Below are 24,527 nucleotides of genomic sequence, written 5' to 3'. Positions count from 1 at the left end.
ATACAGGAGGGCTTATAGTGGAGATGATTCACTGTTGTGATGTTTTGTCTGTCGTAGACAGTTGTAAACATGCACACTGACACACTCTCATAAACAGACACAACACACACACAGACACTGGCAAAAAAACTAAAGTTACATTGATACAAGTATATGCAAGTATATGTGTACACAGTCTCTTTCGCTCTCCTCCTCACCCCCCCCACCACACACACACTCATACCCCCCACACACACACACACTCATACCCCCCACACACTCTCACCCCCCCCACACACACTCAGCCCAGTGCTGGCCATGTGGAGGTGTGATCAGAGAGAATGAAGAGATGTTCTCTTCCTCCAGGTGATTACCTTCAGGGCAGTGACCAGCTAGACAGCCTCTTGTCTTACCCAGGGGTAGGTTTGATTAGGCTACCCAGGACAGGGCAGGTCCAGCTAGACAGCCTCTTGTCTTACCCAGGGGTAGGTTTGATTAGGCTACCCAGGACAGGGCAGGCCTGTCTGTTGTTAGGGGCCAGCTAGCCAGTCTGTTAATGCACCTAGAGAAGCCTGTCTGTTGTTAGGGGCCAGCTAACCAGTCTGTTAATGTACCTAGAGAAGCCTGTCTGTTGTTAGGGGCCAGCTAACCAGTCTGTTAATGTACCTAGAGAAGCCTGTCTGTTGTTAGGGGCCAGCTAGCCAGTCTGTTAATGTACCTAGAGAAGCCTGTCTGTTGTTAGGGGCCAGCTAACCAGTCTGTTAATGTACCTAGAGAAGCCTGTCTGTTGTTAGGGGCCAGCTAGCCAGTCTGTTAATGTACCTAGAGAAGCCTGTCTGTTGTTAGGGGCCAGCTAACCAGTCTGTTAATGTACCTAGAGAAGCCTGTATGTTTACAATGGACTAAACGTTCAAATCCTGTTGCTGCAGGATTATTTAGCTGTGACAATACTGGTGAAATTAAGATCCTACATCTATAGATCTCTTTCTCTCATTTATTGTATGTATTTGGCGCCTGCTGGTAATGTTACAGTGTGGAGAGGAGGGTTAGTGATACAGTGTGGAGAGGAGGGTAGTGATACAGTGTGGAGAGGAGGGTAGTGATACAGTGTGGAGAGGAGGGTAGTGATACAGTGTGGAGAGGAGGGTAGTGATACAGTGTGGAGAGGAGGGTAGTGATACAGTGTGGAGAGGAGGGTAGTGATACAGTGTGGAGAGGAGGGTAGTGATACAGTGTGGAGAGGAGGGTAGTGATACAGTGTGGAGAGGAGGGTAGTGATACAGTGTGGAGAGGAGGGTTAGTGATACAGTGTGGAGAGGAGGGTAGTGATACAGTGTGGAGAGGAGGGTAGTGATACAGTGTGGAGAGGAGGGTAGTGATACAGTGTGGAGAGGAGGGTAGTGATACAGTGTGGAGAGGAGGGTAGTGATACAGTGTGGAGAGGAGGGTAGTGATACAGTGTGGAGAGGAGGGTGGTGATACAGTGTGGAGAGGAGGGTAGTGATACAGTGTGGAGAGGAGGGTTAGTGATACAGTGTGGAGAGGAGGGTAGTGATACAGTGTGGAGAGGAGGGTATTGATACAGTGTGGAGAGGAAGGTAGTGATACAGGGAATATAAGGAATGTGTGACCCCTGGGCTCATTTATTTACATTCTGTCCCATACTCTTACATTGCATTCTGTTTCGCTCTCCGGATATCTCCCTCTTAGCCCATAACTATTGTGCACTCTTAACAGTGTTGGAGAGTAGTGAACTACCTGTAGTTCAAATAGTAATTTAACTACATTTTGCAGTAGCTTGGTTGTATTTGAACTAAATTCAAATCTTGGTAGTGTTTTTAGTAGTTAATTACATTTCTACCATGTAGCGTGTAGCTAACTACTGGAACTACACACTATTTTTTTGTTGCGCAAATTAAATTAAATATGCGTGAAGTAGGCCAGAATTGTCTTTCTTTTTCAGGATCAGACCTGCCTAATTCCCACTTGAAACATATTTTTTTTGTGTTTACTTGGCTAAATTCCACATTCTGCTAACATATGACCACAAAGTAGTCTATGAGATTTCAGATTTAGATATGATAATTGAGTAGTTTGGATGTAGTGAATTACTTTCTCCAAAGTAACTTTGTCTTTAGTTCAGTAAACTATATGTTTCTTAAGGGTAGCTTTAGCGTAGCTTAACTTCTTCCATTGTGAAGTAATTGGTAGCTTGGTAAATTATATTTTCAGAGTAGCTTCCCCAACACTGACTCTTAGAGGGGCACACACACATTTAACATGAACATCACAGTAATCATGTTATATTGTTTTGTTTTCCACCTTAGCTTGCCTAATTTGATTCACTTTTGTCTCGCTTGTTGTTGACTCTTAAAAATGTGAGCTGCTATTAATACTGTCTATCCAACAGTGGGTCTTCCCCATGATGTTTCCCTCCAATAAGCATTCATCATATGGATGGCCTGATGTTTCCCTCCAATAAGCATTCATCATATGGATGGCCTGAGTTGAACTAGCTACTGTATTGTTTAGCTAAGTTATTCATGGTTTTCCATCATGTGAAGATATGTTGTCATTTATAGGCCATCCCTGTATAAAGGACTGGATACGATGTAAAGCTCAGTCATTGTGCCGCAGAGACCTATATTCCCCTGCTGTAGAGTTCCAGGAATGGAGCTGTAGTATTCTAGTAATAGTGTCTCGTAAAAGCAGTCGTTTATCAAATCAAATCAAATTTTATTGGTCACATACATGTGTTTAGCAGATGTTCTTGTGGGTGTAGCGAAATGCTTGTGCTTCTAGCTCCGACAGTGCGGTAATATCTAACAAGTAATATCTAACAATTTCACAACATATACCCAACACACACAGACCTAAGTAAGGAATGAATTAAGAATATATACATATATGGACGAGTGATGTCAGAGCGATGTACAGTAGAATAGTATAGAATACAGTATATACATATGAGATGAGTAATGCAAGATATGTAAACATTATTCAAGTGGCTAGGGTTCCATTTCTTAAAGTGGCCAGTGATTTCTAGTCTATGTCTATAGGCAGCAGCCTCTAATGTGCTAGTGATGGCTGTTTAACAGTCTGATGGCCTTGAGATAGAAGCAGTTTTTCAGTCTCTCGGTCCCAGCTTTAATGCACCTGCACTGACCTCACCTTCTGGATGATAGCGGGATGAACAAGTAGTGGCTCGAGTGGTTGATGTCCTTGATTATCTTTTTGGTTTTCCTGTGACATCGGGTGCTGTAGGTGTCCTGGAGGGCGGGTAGTTTGCCCCCGGTAATGCGTTGTGCAGACCGCACCACCCTCTGGAGAGCCTTGCGGTTGCGGGCGGTGCAGTTGCCGTAGCAGGCGGTGATACAGCCCGACAGGATGCTCTCAATTGTGCATCTGTAGAAGTTTGTGAAGGTGAATTTCTTTAGCCTGCTGAGGTTGAAGAGGCTCTGTTGCGCCTTTTTCACCACACTGTCTGTGTGGGTGGTCCATTTCAGTATGTCAGTGATGTGTACGCCAAGGAACTTGAAACTTTCTACCTACTCCACTGCGGTCCCGTCGATGCTGCTGTTTCCTGAAGTCTACGATCATCTCCTTTGTTTTGTTGACGTTGAGTGAGAGGTTATTTTTCCCTGGCACCACTCTCACAGGGCCCTCACCTCCTCCCTGTAGGCTGTCTCATCATTGTTGGTAATCAAGCCTACTACTGTTGTGTCGTCTTCAAACAAAGCAGGGACACACATCTGCTTTGTGTGTATGCATCCATTTATCGGTCAAACTCTTCAGGGGAGTCCAGAATGTAGCTACTGTACCATAGCCAACTGTCAGTTAGCATAGGCCTACAGAGCTGGCGTATGGTCCTGTAATTCAAATGAGGACAGCTACTAGCTAGCTAGCTTATTAGCCAGTTAGCAAGCTAGCTTATTAGACAGTTAGCCACCTAGCCCACTAGTCAACTAGCCACATGCTGGCTAACTAGCCAGTTAGCTTATTAACCAGTTAGCCTGTCAGCTACTGTAGCTAGCCACTGGCCCTCAGCCAAACAGTGGCACCTGCTGGAGGATTTAGCTAGTTCTGTGCCAACCCGTCTGGCACCTCTGATGTACCTACCCACACGTGTCCATGGCTTTTGTGTACCTTTGGACCGGCTTCAAGTAAAGGATGAGATGGGTGGAGGGGTGAAGGGGTGGAACAATAGAGAGAGAGAGATAGAGAGACAGAAAGAGAGAGAGAGAGAGAGAGAGAGAGAGAGAGAGAGAGAGAGAGAGGGAGAGGGAGGGGGAGAGGGAGAGGGAGAGGGAGAGGGGGGGGGGTGTATTTCAGGTTCAGTCAACCCTTACAGTATCCTTAGAGCTTTACCTCTGGGCACAGTTTGCCATGTCTGAACTGTGTGTGTGTTAGAGAGATCCTAGGAGTGATGAGGTAACTTGAGGCAACATCCTATAACTTCTGCCTTCAGCTCGTGATTCAAGCTCCTGCTCAAATCAACACATTATTTATGTAATTATGCGAATTCCGTATAATGTCAGCCCCTTAACAGGGCATTAGCACCTTAGCATCAGTAGAACAACCACAGGTCTTATGGTTAGATGTAAAGACTTTACAGAGAACGGTCAACATAGGTAGGGCTTGCAGTGTCTTCTTATTGTCTAACTAAACACTTCTGGTGTGTCAGAAAGCAGACGGCTGGTTTTAGCAAGTCAACACTTGTTCCAAGACATTAGGGCTGCTTATGGGGGATATGTAGACAGAGGAGACTGGAGGAGTACAGGGCTAAGCACGGGGGGGCAGGTGGGGGTGTTATAATAGAGCAGGGCTGCCCAACCTTCTTCCTGGAGATCTACCGTCCTGTGGGTTCTCAGTCCAACTCTAATTTAACACACCTGATTCTACTTATTAGTTGCTCAACAAGACCTTAACTAGCTGATATGCTAAATGAGGGTTGGACTGAAAACCTACAGGACAGTAGATCTCCAGGAAGAGGATTGGGCAGCCCTGATGTAGAGCTACAGTACTGTTATTGTAATGGTATATCGTTGGATTCGTAAACCTCACTCCCCAGCTTCAAATATCTATGTTCGCGTCTCCTCATACAGCATAGTTGGCTCTGACGTTGTCAAGCGGGCGGTCATGTGTGTTTGCGAGGTAGATGATCCCTGGTTGGAGCCCAGTGTGGGTCTGGGACAAGGACAGGGAAGTAAGCTGTACTGTTAAGCAAGCACAGTGACACCTGTTATGCTGTGTCACGGTTGCCTTGCTGTCTGTCTTTCAGGTGTGATGGTCTGTCTGTGACTGTAGGTTAAGTCTCAAATGGCACCTTATTCCCTATTTAGCGCACTACTTTTGAACCCTACCGATAGGGCGCTGGTCAAATGTAGTGCACTATTGAGGGTGCCACTTGGGACGGCCATCGTTGTTTGACTAACAGGATGTATCCTGATCCCCTTCTAACCTCCTCTCCCCGTCACTATTTACGATTTAGGGACAATTAGCCCAGATTACAATGCCAGGCCAAAACTCACACAGCAACATGGCCCCATTCAAATATGTCAAAATAGTGACATTTAACCATTGTAGGTATATGCCACTTGCTGACATACTAGTTATCTATATTGTGACATAAAATAATGGCATTTTACTGTTATATGCTGACACCAAAATGTTATATGTCACCAGAACCATATATATAGAGATTTGGACCAACTTTTAGAATTTTGAATATTGTTCTAATTCTAAACATTTAGTTACATAGTATTGGTTAAATATTTCCCATGTCATGTTAATGGGGCGCTAACATGGCTGCCATAGAATGTTGTAGTGTCATGTTAATTAAAGCATCATAATGCAGAAACCTCAATGTCCCAACTCTCTAAATACATGGCTCTGTCACCAATAGTGAGGAAAACAAAGGAATATACAGTAGATATCAATGTTGTTTCCTCAGATCTGCGAGTTTGAAATGTATATAAGGAGGGTATTTAGGGGAAGGGGTTGTTTATGGATGGGGTCAAAGTGTAGTACGTGGGGCAGGCTACACATTATTTTCTAGCTTTCAAATAGTCACATTCTTCTCTTCTCCTCTCCCCTGCAACTCTTCCCAGGGTCCTTAGTGTACAAGAGAAAGTAGTGCACTATGTGTTCTGTCAATATACCTGGTAAAATAATGGTTAATAAACAACTCTAAGGGGGGCCCTATAAAATCTGTGATAATCTGTCCCCAAATTCTGTTTTATATTTTTCCAAATTATGTTCTCAGTTTAATTTTTCACTCTTAAAATAAAAAATGTTCATAGAGAAACAACGGAATTGGATGTTCTAAGTCGATGTCAATGGTTAAATAAAATTATTTTTTTTTGGGGGGGGGGGTCTAGAAGAAATCGAACACATTTAGATTTTTGAGTGCAATTCCCCTTTAAATGCGCATCTGGCCATTTATTTGCGCATTTGGCCCTTTAATTGCGCATCTGGCCCTTTAATTGCGCATCTGGCCCTTTAATTGCGCATCTAGCTAGTGAGGAATGTGCCATCTAATGGCTGCTGCTAATTTCACAGCAAAGCTAGTAAATAACAAATAATAGATAGAAATGATATACTTCCTCATGATATACTTCCTCATGATATACTTCCTCATGATATACTTCCTCATGATTTCCTTCTGCCAGGTAAACCTACTTTGCAGTTAACATTTAATTGAGAAGGTTTTGGGGAATGTATTTCTGTCAACCCACGAAAGGTTATCACACCAACTGGCTACACACAGCTACTGGTAGGCGATCGACCTGTGGGAGACCCCTGATATAGGGCATTACTGGGCCCCAATACCCATGGGTAGAATAAATGGTTCCCACCATAGAAATGTTACTATTGTATGTATGGCTATTTAACCCTCAAAACACAGGGGGGAGATTAAATATGAAATACCTTCCTGTTTGTGAGTAGTGGAGATGAGATGGGATTAGAATGGGTGGAGGGAAGGAGAGGAATGTTAATAGCCTCGGGGAGAAAGGGAATTACAACTTGTTAAAAATAAGTATCCCTAATGTAAGACTTTTTCTCCCTCTCTCTCTCCTTCCCTATCTTTCCCTCTCTCATTTCCTCCATCCATACCTATTTTCCCCTTCCCTCTATCCCTCCCTCTCTCTTTCTCCATCCCTCCCTCTCACCCTCTTTCCCTTCTCCTTCCTCCCTCCATCCCTCATTTCTCCTCCCCTCTTTCCCTTCTCTCCCTCCCTCCATCTCTCCCACAGAGACAGCCGCAAAGGCGTTTGGTATACCCCTCTCCCAGGCGATAGCCAACGACCGGGCGTACAAGCAGCGCCAGGATGCTCTGAAGGTTGGTCGTTTTCTACATTACATTTACATTTACGTCATTTAGCAGACGCTCTTATCCAGAGCGACTTACAAATTGGATTGTTTTACTGTAAAGTGGGAAAAAGACAGTAAAAACTCAGCAGTGTGTCTAGATCCAGGTGAACAACTAAGTATCCAAAAACAAGTATAAAAACCTCCCGCTAGAAAAGACAGAAGAACAACCTTTGAAGGGATAGTGCGAGATTCTGGCGTTTAAGCCCTTTTTCTACTTACCCAGAGTCCAGTATGAAGGAAGTTGAAGGTAGTTTTGTGAGCCAATGCTAACTAGCATTAGCTCAATGACTGGAAGTCTACCGGAAACAGCTTGCATGCTGGCTCGCGAAACTACCTTCAACTTCCTTCATACTGGACGCAGAGACAAAAAAAAAAATGGTATCCATGAGTTTATCTGACTCTGGGTAAGAATAAAAAGGGTAAATGTCAAATTCTCACACTATTTTACTGTTAAAGTGTGTTGCGATTGATTTGATTTGAGTGTAAAAAGTTTGATCTGATTTGCTCTGAAGGAGAGCAGAAGAGACTGTCTGGATCTGGAGGCCAGCGTCCTGATGTTCCGGGCTGAGAAACGGCAGCAGGGCAACGGGAACAAACCCCTCTGCAGCACGGCTTCGTCACCCTTCAGTGGAGCTACAGCTTCATCTTCATCATCCTCGTTAGCACTGGAGCTGCACAGCAAACCACTCTCACCCAGGTTCCTGGATAACACGGCTAGAGTGCAGAGACGGGTGAGTTGGAGTTGGGGACCGCACACAAACACATGAACACACACACACACACATGCACGCACACACACACACACACACTAAAACACACACAGTGAGAAAGTTTGGGCTGAAATATGCTGACCTCTTCTGGGCTTTCGAAAGAGCTGTCAAAAGTGCTACAAACATTTGTCGACTACGACTTTCAAAACATGACCATGTTACCATACAGTGCCTTCAGAAAGTATTCACACCCCTTTAAGTTTTCCACATTTTGTTGTGTTACAGCATGAAAATTGATTACATTTGTATGTCACTGGCCTACACACAATACCCCATAATGTCAAAGTGGAATCATGTTTTTCGCATTTGCTACCGATTAATTAAAAATGTAAAGCTGAAATGGCTTGAGTCAATTAGTATTCATCTCCTTTGTTATGGCAAGCCTAAATAAGTTCAGGAGTAAAAATGTGCTTAACAAGTCACATACAAAGTTGCATGGAATAGTGTTTAACAATATTTTTTTATGACTACCTCATCTCAGTACCCCATACATACAATTATCTGTAAGGCCCCTCCGTCAAGCAGTGAATTTCAAACACAGGTTCAACCACAAAGACCAGGGAGGTTTTCCAATGCCTCGCAAAGAAGGGCACCTATTGGTAGATGGGTAAAAAAAAAAGCTGACATTGAATATCCCTTTGAGCATGGTGAAGTTATTAATTACACTTTGGATGGTGTATCAATTCACCTAGTCACTACAAAGATACAGGCGTCCTTCCTAACTCAGCTGCCGGAGAGGAAGGAAACCGCTAAGGGATTTCACCATGAGGCCAATGGTGACTTTAAAACAGTTACAGAGTTTAATGGCTGTGATAGGAGAAAACTGAGGATGAATCAACAACATTGTAGTTACTCCACAATAGTAACCTAATTGACAGAGTGAAAAGAAGGAAGCCTGTACAGAATAAAAATATTCCAAAACATGCATCCTGTTTGCAACAAGGCACTAAAGTAAAACTGCACAAAATGTGGCAATGAAATTAACTTTATGTCCTGAATACAAAGCGTTAAAGTATGTTTGGGGCAAATCCAACACAACACATTACTGAGTACCATCAAGCATAGTGGTGACTGCATCATGTTATGGGTATGCTTGTCATCGTGAAGGACTGGCGAGTTTTTCAGGTTAAAAAAGAAACGCAATGTAGCTAAGCACAGGCAATCCTGTAAAGGAGGTAGTGAGTACTACTCCCCCTGATTCGGCACATACCTGGCTCCAACTCGGGACCTCTGCTTCACAAACACTCTTGACTGGCCTCCCTCAAGCGTCTCTACCGTTGCGGCACTCAAAAGCTAGCTATTGAGCAGCGCAAACTTGGGCACTTAAAGCTGAGGAGTATGTTTCACATGTTTCTGGATGTGATACATTACATCCAAGAGATAAAAGGAAGTTGACTCATCATTTGGCGCAGATGGACTTGGCAGTAGCAGACTCTTGTTTATATGCACACACGCACGCACGCACACACGCACGCACGCACACACACACACACACACACACACACACACACACACACACACACTACTTGACCCCTCCTGGGAAAGATGGATTCACAGGAAAACAGGAATCAAAGGGAACTAATAAATTAGTCATGAGCAATGTTCCCTCTAAACTGCGCACGGCACTTCCTCCAGGACTGCTGCGCAGAAGAAATGCCATGCCGCGCAGAGTTTTTGTGATCGAATCAACATTACAGCAGCCTCTTTTCAATCCAACAAAACAAATACTAACTTTGCAAGATTGAGTCTGTGATTGTGTTGTAGGCAGAGCGAGAGCGCAATGGGGTAGAATTATATTGGCGGCGGTCTTTCAATCACCCGCGAGTGAATGCACTTTTCAGATCAGTTCAGATCAGAGCGCAGAGCCTCGCGTGTGCACGTTTGTTGATATTCTTTACTAGTTAGCGAGTTATTAGCCCAGTTATAGGTAAGTGTAGGTCAGCAATGGGGAGTTACTGCTTCCTACTAGAGCACCAAAACATGGAGGCTACATTTCAAGCTGTCTTTGAAAATCCAGTCAGGTAAAAGCTTATTTCTTAATTAAAGGCCAGTGTTGTATTTTAAGACAGGCTTGAATATGCAAATAAGCCAATAGGCAGAGGGGGTAGCCTACATTGTCTAATTATCTGAATGGTAATGATAATTACTTTTATTTTGTAAAGTGGTTTCTTGTATCATACAACGGAATTTACAGTCACCTATTTGAGCCATGGTGTTACAGACCAAGTAAAAAAGTCATTCATGTCAAGCCCTTCATAATTTAAAAACGTTTTTAAAAGTCTCATGCAATGTAGGCCTGCATTGAACACCACATATAGGCTACTGTAGGCTATGTTATATTAATCAAAAGCTATTTTCATGTAAAAAATGTTATGGGATTTGCCCCATTGGAATAGTTGGTAGGCCTACATTGTCTAAAACTGTAAGGGTACAGCCTCCGTGTTCACTGAGAACGCGCGATGGAAGTAGCACAAAATTATCACAATGTTCAAGATTCCGCTCACAAGACCTCAAATTTGCTCAGTGCCCCAAAAAATGTGACAGAACATTGGTCATGAGAACACTCTCCTGAAGAGACCCAACAACATTTCACCAAATAATAAACATTTATTTATACTTTTATTATTTCTCTCTAAAGATGTATAATCTCATTATTTTAATGGGTTATTGGACAGTCAAGGAAAATGTAATATGCATCCCTACAGTACTTGGATAGTTCAACAAGAAAGCCTTTATGGCAACTGCCAGAATTTTGCAAAACGTTTTTACAGATCAACTAACGGAAAGCTTTTTTTGAAATCCAGGAGAAATATTGTTGAAATCCTCTGCCTTCTCTTCCCTTTCCCCACTGTCTCTACCGTTCCTCTGTTTACTCGCTCACTCCCTCCTTCACTTCCTTCACTCCCTCCCTCTCTTTCCTTCATATCCATATACTTTCCTAATGTTCCTCTCTTCCTCCCTTCTGTCTCTCTTTCTCTCTTTCTCTCCCTCTTTCCCCCTTTCCCTCTCTTTCACTCTCTCTCTCTCTCTCTCTCTCTCTCTCTCTCTCTCTCTCTCTCTCTCTCTCTCTCTCTCTCTCTCTCTCTCTCTCTCTGTCTCTCTCTCTCTCTTTTTTTGTCTCTCTTCCCACCTTTCCCCTCTACAGGGTGGCCTATCAGTGGACTGCATCTCAGATCTTGTAGAGAGTCAGTCCCGCCTGTTGGAGGCGCTGCAGCTGTCCCACCCTGCAGAGCTGGAGCTGAAGAAGACTGCAGCCGGAGCCGGGGGGCGGAGCCAGACCAAGCTCAGCCTCAACCCCATCTATAGGCAGGTCCCCCGCCTGGTGGAACGCTGCTGCTGTCACATAGAGAGACACGGTGAGTGTGTGTGTAAGTGTGTGTGTCGTTTTTTAAAAAATGTTTAATTTATTTAGTTTTTTCTATCAGGCACAAATATTTAATTACACAAATTATCAGCGATCAACAACTTACATCACTACATCAAACATGTCACACAAAACAAAACACAGGTAAAAGCAAGAAAATACTTTAAATACATACAAAAAATATTGAATTCACTCAGGAAAAAATCGAATTATAATGATTGAAGAAGATGTTATTCTTTTTGTAATTAACTATGGATAAAGTCTTAACAACATGATTACATTCAATCACAGATATTTGTAATTTTGTTATAGCATTCTGGAATTTATGTTTGTGTATAAAGTATCTGGCAACAAGAATAAATGGTCTTCAATGGTCTTCTTATCATTGCAATAGTAACATATTAAATCCTTTATGTCAAAAACATGGGTAGTGTTCAAAAAGCTAAATATGTACTCTGCAAGGTTTTCCGAAAAATCTATCACAGATTTACAGTCATAGAACAAGTGTGTAAGATTTTCTTTTTCGCAGAAAACACAGATATCATCAATATCAAAAATTTCTGACAACATAGAATTACATGGATATACCGTATCTTATGTAGAATCTTAAACTGCACTTCCTTAAATTTGTTTGGTATACAGTATTTGTAAGGCATCAACCAAGCTTTTTTTTTCCAGACAATGTCAGGAATAAACATGTTCCAAAATGTTTTACCTCTAGGCGTAAATTGGTTCCTTCAATGGAACATTTGTGTTATGTATTTGTTACAACAATATTTCTCAAGTCAGCCCACGTCTTCCAAGCTGAGTTCTGGATAAGCTCTGTGATCATCACCAACGACATTAAAGCTTGTTGGTGAAACCTAACCAATTTAGCGGGTAATCTTTTGGGAAAATAATTACATTTCAGTAAAAATGGAAGACCTCCCAACTTATTAAACACATTGCTTGGAATGAAATACCAAATTGATTCTGTATTTGACCAAATATCTTTTCAACCAAATGATCTTGAAAGTGTTATTTATGTCAACAAAATCCAACACTTCCATTTTTTTATTTGATAGGACTGACTTTTTCAGTTTGTGAGACTTATTTTTTCCAGCTGAAGTCAAGAAAGGTATTGTCCACATCACCAACAAACTATCATGGTCCAAACACACCAAGACAGTCGTGAAGAGGGCACGACAACACCTATTCCCCCTCAGGAGACTGAAAGGATTTGCCATGGGTTCCCAGATCCTCAAAAGGTTATACAGCTGCACCACCAAGAGCATCCTGGTATGGCAACTGCTCGGCATCCGACCGTAAGGCACTACAGAGGGTAGTGCGTACGGCCCGGGACATCACTGGGGCCAAGTTTCCTGCCACCCAGGACCTCTATACCAGGCGGTGTCAGAGGAAAGCCCAAAACATTCTCAAAGACTCCAGCCACCCTAGTCATAGACTGTTCTCTCTGCTACCGCACAGCAAGCGGTACCGGAGCACCAAGTCTAGGTCCAAAAAGCTCCTTAACAGCTTCTACCCCCAAGCCATAAGACTGCTGAACAATTAATCAAATGGCCACCCGGACTATTTGCATTGCTGCTACTCGCTGTTTATTACCCCTACCTACATGTACATATTACCTCAATTACCTCGACTAACCTGTAACCCCGCACACTGACTCTGTACCGGTACCCCCTGTATATAGCCTTGTTATTGTTATTTTATTGTGTTATTTTTTTTTTTACTTTAGTTTATCTTAACTCGTAGTTTCTGTATTGTTGGTTAAGGGCTTGTAAGTAAGCATTTCACTGTAAGGTCTACACCTGTTGTATTCGGCACATGTGACAAATATGATTAGATTTGATCTCTTTAGAGGTAGTGGGATTTACAAATAAAGACAATGAGGGGTTCACAACGTGAGACGGTCCCTCTATCTTGGACAGAAGCACTCTCCCAAGTATACATCCCTTTGTACCCAATTATTAAATATATTCTTGGTTTTCTTAATTTTAGGCTAAGTGATTTTTTAGATAGATGTGTTCCTAAATATTTCACACAGTCCTTTAGAGGAATATTGTTTATTTCTGTATTGTCTGAGAGTCATATAAACATACGATTTCAGAAACACCAGATAGAGAATGCAGTGATGTCATTAAGGGCATGGGCCACCTGGTCTTTGTCTTAAAAAAAAAAAGAATGGTATCGTCAGCCAGTTGGGGAATTTAGATTTCTCTGTCAAAAATGGATAAACCATGCAAATTTGCGTTATTCAGAATATCTAGAGATAGAAGTTCCACTACAAAAATGAATAACAAAGGCGAAATTGGGCATCCCTGTCGTACACATCTTTTGGATGTATTAAGGTTTAGTATCACAGAACTATTTATATCTTTGTAAAACATGCGAATGACTTCAATAAAATGTCCACCAAAACCAAAAAGTTTGAGACCGAAAGAGAAATTCATGTTCAATTGTGTCAAAGGCTTTTATTGAAGTCTGAAAATAAAATATCATCTGAGCCAATTGCATCTGAATAATCCATAAAGTCCAAGACTAAACAAATGTTGGAATTGATGTGACGGCCCTTTATAAAGCCTGCTTGAATATCATTTATAATGTTATCTATTACTTTCTTTAGTCTTTTGGCATAAACCAGAGCAATCAATTTGTAATCAATATTTAATAAAGTGTGTGTAGGTGTGTGTGTATATAAAGCCATTTTTACATCAGCATTTGTCCCAAGTGCTGCACCTTTAGCGGCATTGGCAGAAAGCGCATGTTTCTAGTTTTCCGGGATACAGTATTTTCAACCTTACTTCCATTTTCCTCAGGCGTCTTTCTACGCCTGCTATGTTAGGTTACAAGTGCTGTTACCCAGCCTAAAACCCCAAAGAGAGACGCAGTGGCCATGATAAACTGCCAAGAAGGCAGGAACATAGGAAGAAACCTAGAGAGGACGCAGAGTCAGAGGGCTGTCCTCTTCTGGCTCTACCTTCATCATAGGAATCCATTCGTAACACAGATTATGGTTGCGTCCAATTATATCAATACAGCCTACGAGTTAGACACAGAGGATACAATGAACCACCAACTGTTATTAAATGTCAACTTTGTCTTCTTAGGGCTACAAACTTTGGGGATCTTTCGTGTTGGCAGCTCCATAAAGAGAGTTCGGCAGGTGAGCCTTTTGTTTTTTTGCATTTCCACATTACATTTACATTTTGCAGACGCTCTTATCCAGAGTGACTTACAGTTAGTGAATACATATTTTTTTTTATACTGGCCCCCCGTGGGAATCGAACCCACAACCCTGGCGTTGCAAACGCCATGCTCTAAAACTGAGCTACATCCCTGCCGGCCATTCCCTCCCCTACCCTGGACGACGCTGGGCCAATTGTGCGCCGCCCATGAGTCTCCCGGTCGCGGCCAGCTGCGACAGAGCCTGGATTCGAACCAGGATCTAGTGGCACAGTTAGCAGTGCCTTAGACCACTGCGCCACTCAGGAGTTTAGTTTACACGTTAGCCTATGTACTGTAGTGATTTATACCTACTGGGTGTGTTAATGTTTTATTAATGTTGTGTTGATGTTGTGGCAGGTGTGTTTCCCCTCTGCTGTGTACCCAGGGCCGTTGAAACTGTAATTTCCTGTTTTCAAAGGGTCATCACATGGGAAACTGACCTTTATTTACTGTGTGTGTAGCCGGTGCATGTGAATTTGTTTATGTGTATGTCTGGTTCTGATTTGTGTGTGTGTGTGTGTGTTTGTGTGTGTGTGTGTGTGTGTGTATTGGGACTCTCATATGGGTGCTTCGAATTGTGTATTATTGTGTGTGCATCCACTACCTTTGTGTGCGTGTATCTGCTTGTTCTAATATGGGTTGTGTGTGTGTGTGTGTGTGTGTGTGTGTGTGTGTGTGTGTGTGTGTGTGTGTGTGTGTGTGTGTGTGTGTGTGCGTGTGTGTGTGTGTGTGTGTGTGTGTGTGTGTGTGTGTTTGCCCATGCAGCTGCGTGAGGACTTTGACATGGGGACAGATGTATGTCTGGATGAGGAGCACAGTGTCCATGATGTGGCGGCTCTACTGAAGGAGTTCCTCAGAGACATGCCTGACCCTCTACTGCCCAGAGAGCTCTACGCTGCCTTCCTCCACGCCAACCGTACGACACACACACACACACACACACACACACCCTGACCCTCTACTGCCCAGAGAGCTCTACGCTGCCTTCCTCCACGCCAACCGTACGACACACACACACACACCCTGACCCTCTACTGCCCAGAGAGCTCTACGCTGCCTTCCTCCACGCCAACCGTACGACACACACACACACACACACCCTGACCCTCTACTGCCCAGAGAGCTCTACGCTGCCTTCCTCCACGCCAACCGTACGACACACACACACACACACACACCCTGACCCTCTACTGCCCAGAGAGCTCTACGCTGCCTTCCTCCACGCCAACCGTACGACACACACACACCCTGACCCTCTACTGCCCAGAGAGCTCTACGCTGCCTTCCTCCACGCCAACCGTACGACACACACACACACACACACACACACCCTGACCCTCTACTGCCCAGAGAGCTCTACGCTGCCTTCCTCCACGCCAACCGTACGACACACACACACACACACCCTGACCCTCTACTGCCCAGAGAGCTCTACGCTGCCTTCCTCCACGCCAACCGTACGACACACACACACACACACACCCTGACCCTCTACTGCCCAGAGAGCTCTACGCTGCCTTCCTCCACGCCAACCGTACGACACACACACACACACACCCTGACCCTCTACTGCCCAGAGAGCTCTACGCTGCCTTCCTCCACGCCAACCGTCGACACACACACACACACACACACCCTGACCCTCTACTGCCCAGAGAGCTCTACGCTGCCTTCCTCCACGCCAACCGTACGACACACACACACCCTGACCCTCTACTGCCCAGAGAGCTCTACGCTGCCTTCCTCCACGCCAACCGTACGACACACACACACACACACCCTGACCCTCTACTGCCCAGAGAGCTCTACGCTGCCTTCCTCCACGCCAACCGTACGACACACACACACACACACACACACCCTGACCCTCTACTGCCCAGAGAGCTCTACGCTGCCTTCCTCCACGCCAACCGTACGACACACACACACACACACACCCTGACCCTCTACTGCCCAGAGAGCTCTACGCTGCCTTCCTCCACGCCAACCGTACGACACACACACACACACACCCTGACCCTCTACTGCCCAGAGAGCTCTACGCTGCCTTCCTCCACGCCAACCGTACGACACACACACACACACACACACCCTGACCCTCTACTGCCCAGAGAGCTCTACGCTGCCTTCCTCCACGCCAACCGTATCTAACCAGTCTCTGTCTCCTCTGTGGGTATCTAACCCGTCTCTGTCTCCTCTGTGGGTATCTAACCCGTCTCTGTCTCCTCTGTGGGTATCTAACCAGTCTCTGTCTCCTCTGTGGGTATCTAACCCGTCTCTGTCTCCTCTGTGGGTATCTAACCCGTCTCTGTCTCCTCTGTGGGTATCTAACCCGTCTCTGTCCTGTAGTTCTGCGAGGGACAGACCAGTTCCAGTACCTGCAGCTGATGCTCTACCTGTTACCGGCCTGTAACTGTGATACCCTGCTCCGCCTCCTCACCCTGTTACACACCGTACAGAGCCACGCAGAGGACACCACGGGACCACAGGACCAGGTGGTTAGTGTCCAAGTGTGTGTTTGTGTGTGTGTGTGTGTGTGTGTGTGTGTGTGTGTGGACGTGTTTAACTAAAACATTTGACCAGCTGGGGACATTTTGTTGGTCCCCATGAGGTCAAATGATATTTCTAGGGGGTTTAGGGTTAAGGTTAGAATTAGTGTTAGAATTACGTTAAGGGTTAGGAGCTAGGGTTAGTTTTAGGGTTAGGGTTAGGAGCTAGGGGTAGGTTTAGGTTTAGGGATGAGGTTAGGTTTTTGGGTTAAGGTTAGGGTTATGGTTAGGGGTTAAGGAAAATAGGATTTTGAATGTGATTGAATTGTGTGTCCCCACAAGGTTAGCTGTACAAGACTGTGTGTGTGTGTGTCTGTCTATCATTCTGTTCACCTGTCTATCTCTTTCCCTGTCAGCTTATGTCTGTTTCTCTATTTTTCTGTCTTTCTCTGTCAGCATCTGTCCATCCTCAACAAGTCAGCTTCTCTCTCTCTCACACTCAAGAGGAGAGAACATAATGGATTTTGGGTTCAAACTTAACCCTCTTAACCCTCTCTCTTTTTGTCTCTGTCTCTCACTGCCTATCTCTCTCTCTCTCTCTCTCTCTCTCTCTCTCTCTCTCTCTCTCTCTCTCTCTCTCTCTCTCTCTCTCTCTCTCTCTCTGTCCCTCTCTCTCTCCCTCTCTCTCCCTCTCTCTCTCTCTCTCTCTCTCTCTCTGTCCCTCTCTCTGTCTCTGTCTCTCTCTCTCTCTCTCTGTCTCTCTCTCTCTCTCTGTCCCTCTCTCTGTCCCTCTCTCTGTCTCTGTCTCTCTCTCTCTCTCTCTCCTCTCTCTCCCTCTCTCTCTCTCTCTCTCTCTCTCTGTCCCTCTCTCTGTCTCTGTCTCTCTCTCTCTCTCTCTCTCTCTCTGTCTCTCTCTCTCTCTCTCTCTCTCTCTCTGTCCCTCTCTCTGTCTCTGTCCCTCTCTCTGTCTCTGTCTCTCTCTCTCTCTCTCTGTCTCTGTAGCTTATACTGTAACTAGCCTAGCCTGAACAGTAGGTAGACCTAATATGTGGTCATTCCCCCTAACCCCCCTCTCTCCCCTCTCACTGCAGTTCCCAGGCAACAAGATGACAGCGACCAACCTGGCGGTGATCTTTGGTCCCAACCTGTTGCAGGGGGAAAGGGGCGGAGGGGACAGGGAGATGAGTCCTCACGCCATGGGCATCGAGGACAGCACCGCCATCATCAACGTCACCCTGCACCTTATACAGAACTACAGGCGACTGTTCACGGTACGAAGTGTGCATAAGGGGGGGTTTTGTGTGTGTGTGTGTGTGAGGTGGGGTGGGGTGGAGGCGGTGTGTGTGTGTGTGTGTGTGTGTGTGTGTAAATCTCCTGTCCTCTTCTCCCCAGGTGTCAGCAGAGCTCCAGCAAGAGGTGCTGATGAGTCTCATTCAGACAGATCCTGACATCATCGACTATCTCCTCCGCAGGAAACTCAGGTAGGTGTATTTCAGGGCCCATATTTACAAAGAGTCTCAGAGTAGTTCCCCTTGTCTATTCTTATTTATTATGATCTAAAAGGCTAAACTTGTCCTGGATCAGCACATCAGTTGTGTCTGAATCCCAGTGTTGTGTGTTTTATTGAGTATGTGTATATATCTTTATCACCAGCACTGCAAGACTTTCTGCAACGTGGATAATAAAATACTCTCACCTCTACTCCCTCTCCCCCTCCCTTTCCTCCCCCTCCCGCTCCCACTCCTCCCTTTCCCCCCTCCCCCCCCTCTCCCTCTCCCCCTCCTCCCTCTCCCCCCCTCTACTCCCTCTCCCCCTCCCTCTCCCTCTCCCACTCCTCCCTTTCCTCCCTCTCCCCTCCCTTTCCTCCCCCTCCCACTCCCCCTCCTCCCTCTCCTCCTCCCCCTCCCTCTCCTACCTCTCCCCCTCCTCCCTCTCCTCCTCCCCCTCCCTCTCCTCCCTCTCCCCCTCACTCTCCTCCCTCCCACGGTGACAGTCACCTGGCGGTGGGGACAGTAGACTCTACGGGGGGTCGGCGGGACACGGGGGTGTCTCTGGACTCTGTGGGGGTGTCCAGTGGTAGCCTGTCACCCCTGGAGCCCCCCTCGCCCCTCTATAACCTGTCCCCCCTGGAGACCCCCTCGCCCCTCTATAACCTGTCCCCCCTGGAGCCCCCCTCGCCCCTCTATAACCTGTCCCCCCTGGAGCCCCCCTCGCCCCTCTTCAACCCGGACGGGCCCGGGGACGGCAGCCTGACCAGTGAGGTGTTCTTTAACCTGGACGCCCTACGACACCACAACAACAAGAAACGTAAGTCACGGGTCATAGAGGGGTGTCACGCCCTGGCTCTGGGGACTCTCGTATGTTGAGCCAGGGTGTTTATTTTGTTTAGGTTCTAGTCGTTGTCTATCTATGTTGGCCTGAGTGACTCCCAATCAGAGGCAACGAGTGTCAGCTGGTTGTCTCTGATTGGGAGCCATATTTAACTGTCTGTCTTTCACTTTGTGTTTGTGGTTTCTTGTTCGTGTTGGTTTGTGTTTAAACCATAGACGTCACGTTTTTCGTTTGTTGTTTTGATCGTGTGATCATTAAATAAATATAATATGTTCACCTTCAACGCTGCGCCTTGGTCTCTCCATGACGATCGTGACAGAAGAAACCACCAAAACCAGACCAAGCAGCGTGTCCAGGAGCCATCGCTAGCAGATCTCCGTGGCAACCTCGACTGGGTCAAGCCTAGTGAGGAGCAGAGAGGGTGGACTTGGGACCAGTTGAGGAAGAGCTTCGACTGGGTCAAGCCCATTGAGGAGCTGAATGGCGGGAGTTGGAGACAGAGGAGCGAGAGTTGGGCGAGAACGATGGAGGCCTGGCCCACGGGGAGGAGAGACCCCCAGAAAATTTTTAGGGGGGGGCTCACGACGTCGGGGCAGCAGGAGGCCGCGATAGAGCGGTCCAGCGGGTTGGCAGAGGAGGCCGCCAGGTTACGGGAGTCACTGGTCAACAGGGGGAAGGAGGTTGTAGAGGCACGGCGAGAGGTACTGGCGTGTGTTGCCAGTCCGGTCCGGCCTGTTCCTGATCCCCACGTAGGGCCAGTGGTGTGTGTTCCCAGTACGGTCCGGCCTGTTCCTGCCACTCCCACCAAGTCAGTGGTGCGTTTCGTCAGCCCGGCGCGGCCCGTTCCTGCTCCCCGCACCAAGTCAGTGGTGCGCGTCGTCAGCCCGGTCCGGCCCATTCCTGCTCCCCGCACCAAGTCAGTGGTGCGCGTCGTCAGCCCGGTCCGGCCCATTCCTTCTCCCCCGCACCAAGTCAGTGGTGCGCGTCGTCAGCCCGTCCGGCCCATTCCTGCTCCCCGCACCAAGTCAGTGGTGCGCGTCGTCAGCCCGGTCCGGCCCATTCCTGCTCCCCGCACCAAGTCAGTGGTGCGCGTCGTCAGCCCGGTCCGGCCCATTCCTGCTCCCCGCACCAAGTCAGGGGTGCGCCCGTCAGCCCGGTCCGGCCCATTCCTGCTCCCCGCACCAAGTCAGGGGTGCGCCCGTCAGCCCGGTCCGGCCCATTCCTGCTCCCCGCACCAAGGCAGTGGTGCGCTCGTCAGCCCGGCTCGGCCCGTTCCTGCTCCCCGCACCAAGTCAGTGGTGTGCTTCGTCAGCCCAGTCCGGCCTGTCCCTGCTCCACGCACCAAGCCTACGGTGTGCGTCGTCAGCCTGGTAAGGCCCGTTCCTCCTCCACGCACCAAGCCAGGGGTGCGCGTCGTCAGTCCAGCACAACCCGTGCCTGGGTCATGTCCGGAGCCGGATCCGCCGCCGAGGCGGAGTGCCCACCCGGTCCCTCCCCTGTTGTGGTTGGTTGGCGCGGTCGGAGTCTGCGCCTTTGGGGGGGTATAATATGTTCACCTTCAACGCTGCGCCTTTGTCTCTCCATGACGATCGTGACAAGGGGACACCTTTATTCGTTCTGTTGCTATGGTTATGGCTAGGCTTAGGGTTAAAGACGCACTCCAGCTATTTTAGAACTTTTCCTGTTGGAAAAACAAAACCTCATAGGGCGGCAGGTAGCTTAGTGGTTAAGAGTGTAGTGCCAGTAACCGAAAGGTCGCTGGTTCTTATCCCCGAGCCGACTAGGTGAAAAATCTGTCGATGTGCCCTTGAGCAAGGCACTTAACCCTAATTGCTCCTGTAAGTCGCTCTGGATAAGAGTACATGCAGTTAAGTGTAAAAAAAAAAGGGTTTTCAGCAAAATAGTGTTTTTTAGACACAACTGCAAACTTCAAGGTGTTGGTCTGATGGGAATCCGTGATGTCATCGGCCCTCCCCCTTGTTTGAAGAACAATAGAGGAACATTAGAAAACAAAAGAGGAAAGTAATAACAAAGTAACAACGTTCTAAATAACAAAGTAACACATCTCTCCCTCCACAGGTTCCAACGTGATCCCGTCCAAATCCATCGGCCAGATGAGACCGTTCCACTCCCACCACAACCTCCTGAGTCTGGCCCAGCCCTCCAGCAGTTCCAGAGTCCACCCAGAGGACAGCCACCTCCAGGCCCAGGAACAGAGGGCCCCGCTGGGGGAAGATCTGAGCTTCACCCTGGGGGCTGCCTCATGCTCCAGCCTGGGAGGACAGGGGGATAACAGTGTCTGGGTGAGGCAGACGTCCCAGGAGGAGAGGGAGAAGCCCTCTCCTAGTCATTCCAGTTATTTCTGGGACTTCTTCACAGGGAAGGGCTCGGAGTCAGAGACCATGGTATGATAGGACAGGACAGGACACTGGGCGGTGGGATGGAGGGGTGAGTGCAGTCCAGGGGGCGGATTGGGACTAGAAATCGTTGGACCAGCCCACCGGGCTTTTGCCGGTTCTGCCTTATGGCTAGCCAGTTTCTAGGCTGATGGGAGGTGGTTGGAACATGTTGAAGGACTCTGGTGAGCGTAGAGGAGGGTATATATATGTGTCAGACAAGCACAACCCAAACATACACACATACTGTTTTATACTAACACTGCTTGGGACTAACATTACACACAACAGTACGTTTTTTGTTACACTATTGTCCCTGTATCCCCTTTGGACTCTGTGTGATACGGCTGAAGACTATGTTATGGTATACTATCCCTTGTCACAGTACAGCTTTTTACGAAGCTCATGAATTGCGTTTGAAACATTGGTTACCATGACGTGTTTTTTTTTTGCAAGTGGGGGGCTTGTGTAAGATGTACAGAAAAGTATATAACTTGTTTGCTTCAGCTTCTGCTACACAAAACAAGATATTGGGGCCTCTTCTTTCTATTCCACAAGGGGGCGACCTTTACCACACCTTGTATCTGGCTGCTCTGGACTGGAACTATTGCCAGGCTTCACAGGACTATTGGAATTAACTACCAGGGACAATATGGCCGTAGAGAACACAGCCCAGATGTTCTAGAACTAAAGACATACCCTGAAGATTCTGAGAGAGAATGCTGTGTATAGGCTACAAGAGACACACCTTTTACAGCAACGTCTACTTCACCATAACCCTGTCCTTACCATGTAAATGCAGTATTTTGTCTCTTTTGGTTGTATGTATGTGTATGTTAGTGTTCTGATCCTTTTAAGTTGTGTTGATATTACACACAACACTTGTTCCACGAGGTGCTTGCTAAATCCTATTTAGATCCCTCACCTTGGCAATACTATTATGTACTTTAACAAGCAAGCGAGAGCCCCCTCAAGGTTTAGCTAGCCCTTGAAGTTTGTCTATTTTTCTGACAGTTGTATCCTGTAAGTATTATGTACCTGATCCGAATTAAATGTACAACTGTTACTTCATCATTCTTTATTTAATACAATGGGGCGGGAAATCTTCAGGGGGTGAAACAGATTTAAAAACACGAAACAGGGTTGTTGATTCCCAGCTTTATGAAGCAAGAAGACGCTTGTTATCATTCATGTACATCCCTAATGTGTAATGTTTGGGGAATTTCTGTTGTATTTTTGGATTGTCGTGTAGTTCTGGAACAGACTGTAGAACAATGATAAGAGTCAGTGGAGACAGCAGCAACCCCTGAGAGAAGAGAACATCCCGTTTACCAGTAAAAAAACCTGTACATGTTCGACAGTACTTATAAATGTACAATGTAACAGAACTAGTACACAGAGACAGACCGAGGGAAACAAATGACAATGCAGTTTGATTGTTTTTTTCCCTCCCCATCTTACACAAGTCGTTTTTTTATTTATTGGAGACAATTTGGGGACCAAATTTTTTTATTTTATTTTTTAACCATACCAAGCTTCACTGCATCTGGGCCGAGACCACTCTGCATCCCAATACACACTGTTCACTTTCTCAAAGTGTACTTCAACGTAATCACTTTGTACAGAAGACCAGAACCGGGTTCAATTCCATTTACATTCTTGGCTAGTTAAATAAGTGAAGAGGACATCTATCGACAAATCTCCAATGTTTAGTTGACTGGCATTGAAATGGAATTGACTCCACTCTTTTTAATATAGTTTGGATAAGAGGGTAAAATAACCCTGCAAATTCATTCAAAAGAAGAAGATTCTCCAAACAGAGCATTTTGGCTTTGTGTCATGATTATTTATCAAATGTATTTATTTTGGCTAGGGAGTGTTTTCATATTGGCCATGTAATATTTCTAGGACCAGGGAGTTTTTCTAAACATGTACTGTAACTTGGGCCCTAGATATCAGTTATGAGCTATAACTAGGGTCCAGAGTGTTTCCAGGTCGGGTCACGAGGTTAAGAAAAACTCTGGACCCCAAATATAACATTACCGAACATGCTAACGCATGGACCTCTGATTATTTCAAGCAAGCAATTACTTAAACTCCAATAAAATCTTTATATTTACACATTGTAAATATCTACGTCCCAAATGGCACCCTATTCCCTATATACTGCACTACTTTTGACCAGAGCCCTATGGGGAAATACATGGTCAAAAGTAGTGCATCAAACAGGGAGCCATTTGGAACGCATGGCAATATCTCTGAACTATAACCCCAAATAACTAAAAAAAACACATTCATCTCAGCTGCCTACACAAGAATGGTAGGACTAAATTAGACAAATATATTTTTTTAAAGACACATCTAGGAAAAAGTCAACATAACATTTCTAATAATTATAATTAAATAAAAAAAAAAACAGACCTTAGTTTTTAATATAGGTTGTTCCCAATCCTTGTTTTGAGATCACTTCCCATCTCATCCAGTTTATGGAGGTGCGGTGATCCCAATATTCCCAATCTAGTGCACAGGGCTCTGGTCCAAATCAGTGCACTATATAGGGAATAGGAGTTCCATTTGGGTCACGGACTGCATGTGTCAG

The 24,527-nt window shown here is 45.9% G+C and overlaps 1 protein-coding gene across 3 annotated transcripts in view; it reads left to right on the top strand.

Moving 5' to 3' along the window:
- LOC121554138 (rho GTPase-activating protein 6) overlaps window positions 1–22,994 on the top strand; it is a 98,500-nt gene extending 75,506 nt beyond the window's left edge. For 2 of the 3 annotated variants that reach the window (XM_041867588.2, XM_041867590.1), the window contains exons 4-13: window positions 7,236–7,321; window positions 7,866–8,084; window positions 11,269–11,479; window positions 14,595–14,650; window positions 15,478–15,628; window positions 17,062–17,210; window positions 18,293–18,472; window positions 18,594–18,682; window positions 19,195–19,508; window positions 21,612–22,994. In XM_041867588.2, coding sequence (XP_041723522.1) covers window positions 7,236–7,321; window positions 7,866–8,084; window positions 11,269–11,479; window positions 14,595–14,650; window positions 15,478–15,628; window positions 17,062–17,210; window positions 18,293–18,472; window positions 18,594–18,682; window positions 19,195–19,508; window positions 21,612–21,943 — 1,787 coding nt within the window. In that variant the 3' untranslated portion in view covers window positions 21,944–22,994. The remainder of the gene's footprint in view (window positions 1–7,235; window positions 7,322–7,865; window positions 8,085–11,268; window positions 11,480–14,594; window positions 14,651–15,477; window positions 15,629–17,061; window positions 17,211–18,292; window positions 18,473–18,593; window positions 18,683–19,194; window positions 19,509–21,611) is intronic. The other variant, XM_041867589.2, reaches the window with a different exon arrangement.
- Window positions 22,995–24,527: the final 1,533 nt, after the last annotated feature.

The sequence above is a fragment of the Coregonus clupeaformis genome, unplaced genomic scaffold (assembly GCF_020615455.1).
Source record: "Coregonus clupeaformis isolate EN_2021a unplaced genomic scaffold, ASM2061545v1 scaf0089, whole genome shotgun sequence".
Taxonomy (NCBI): domain Eukaryota; kingdom Metazoa; phylum Chordata; class Actinopteri; order Salmoniformes; family Salmonidae; genus Coregonus; species Coregonus clupeaformis.
Note: the sequence above shows the minus strand (reverse complement) of the source record. Positions and strands in the feature narration are given on the sequence as shown.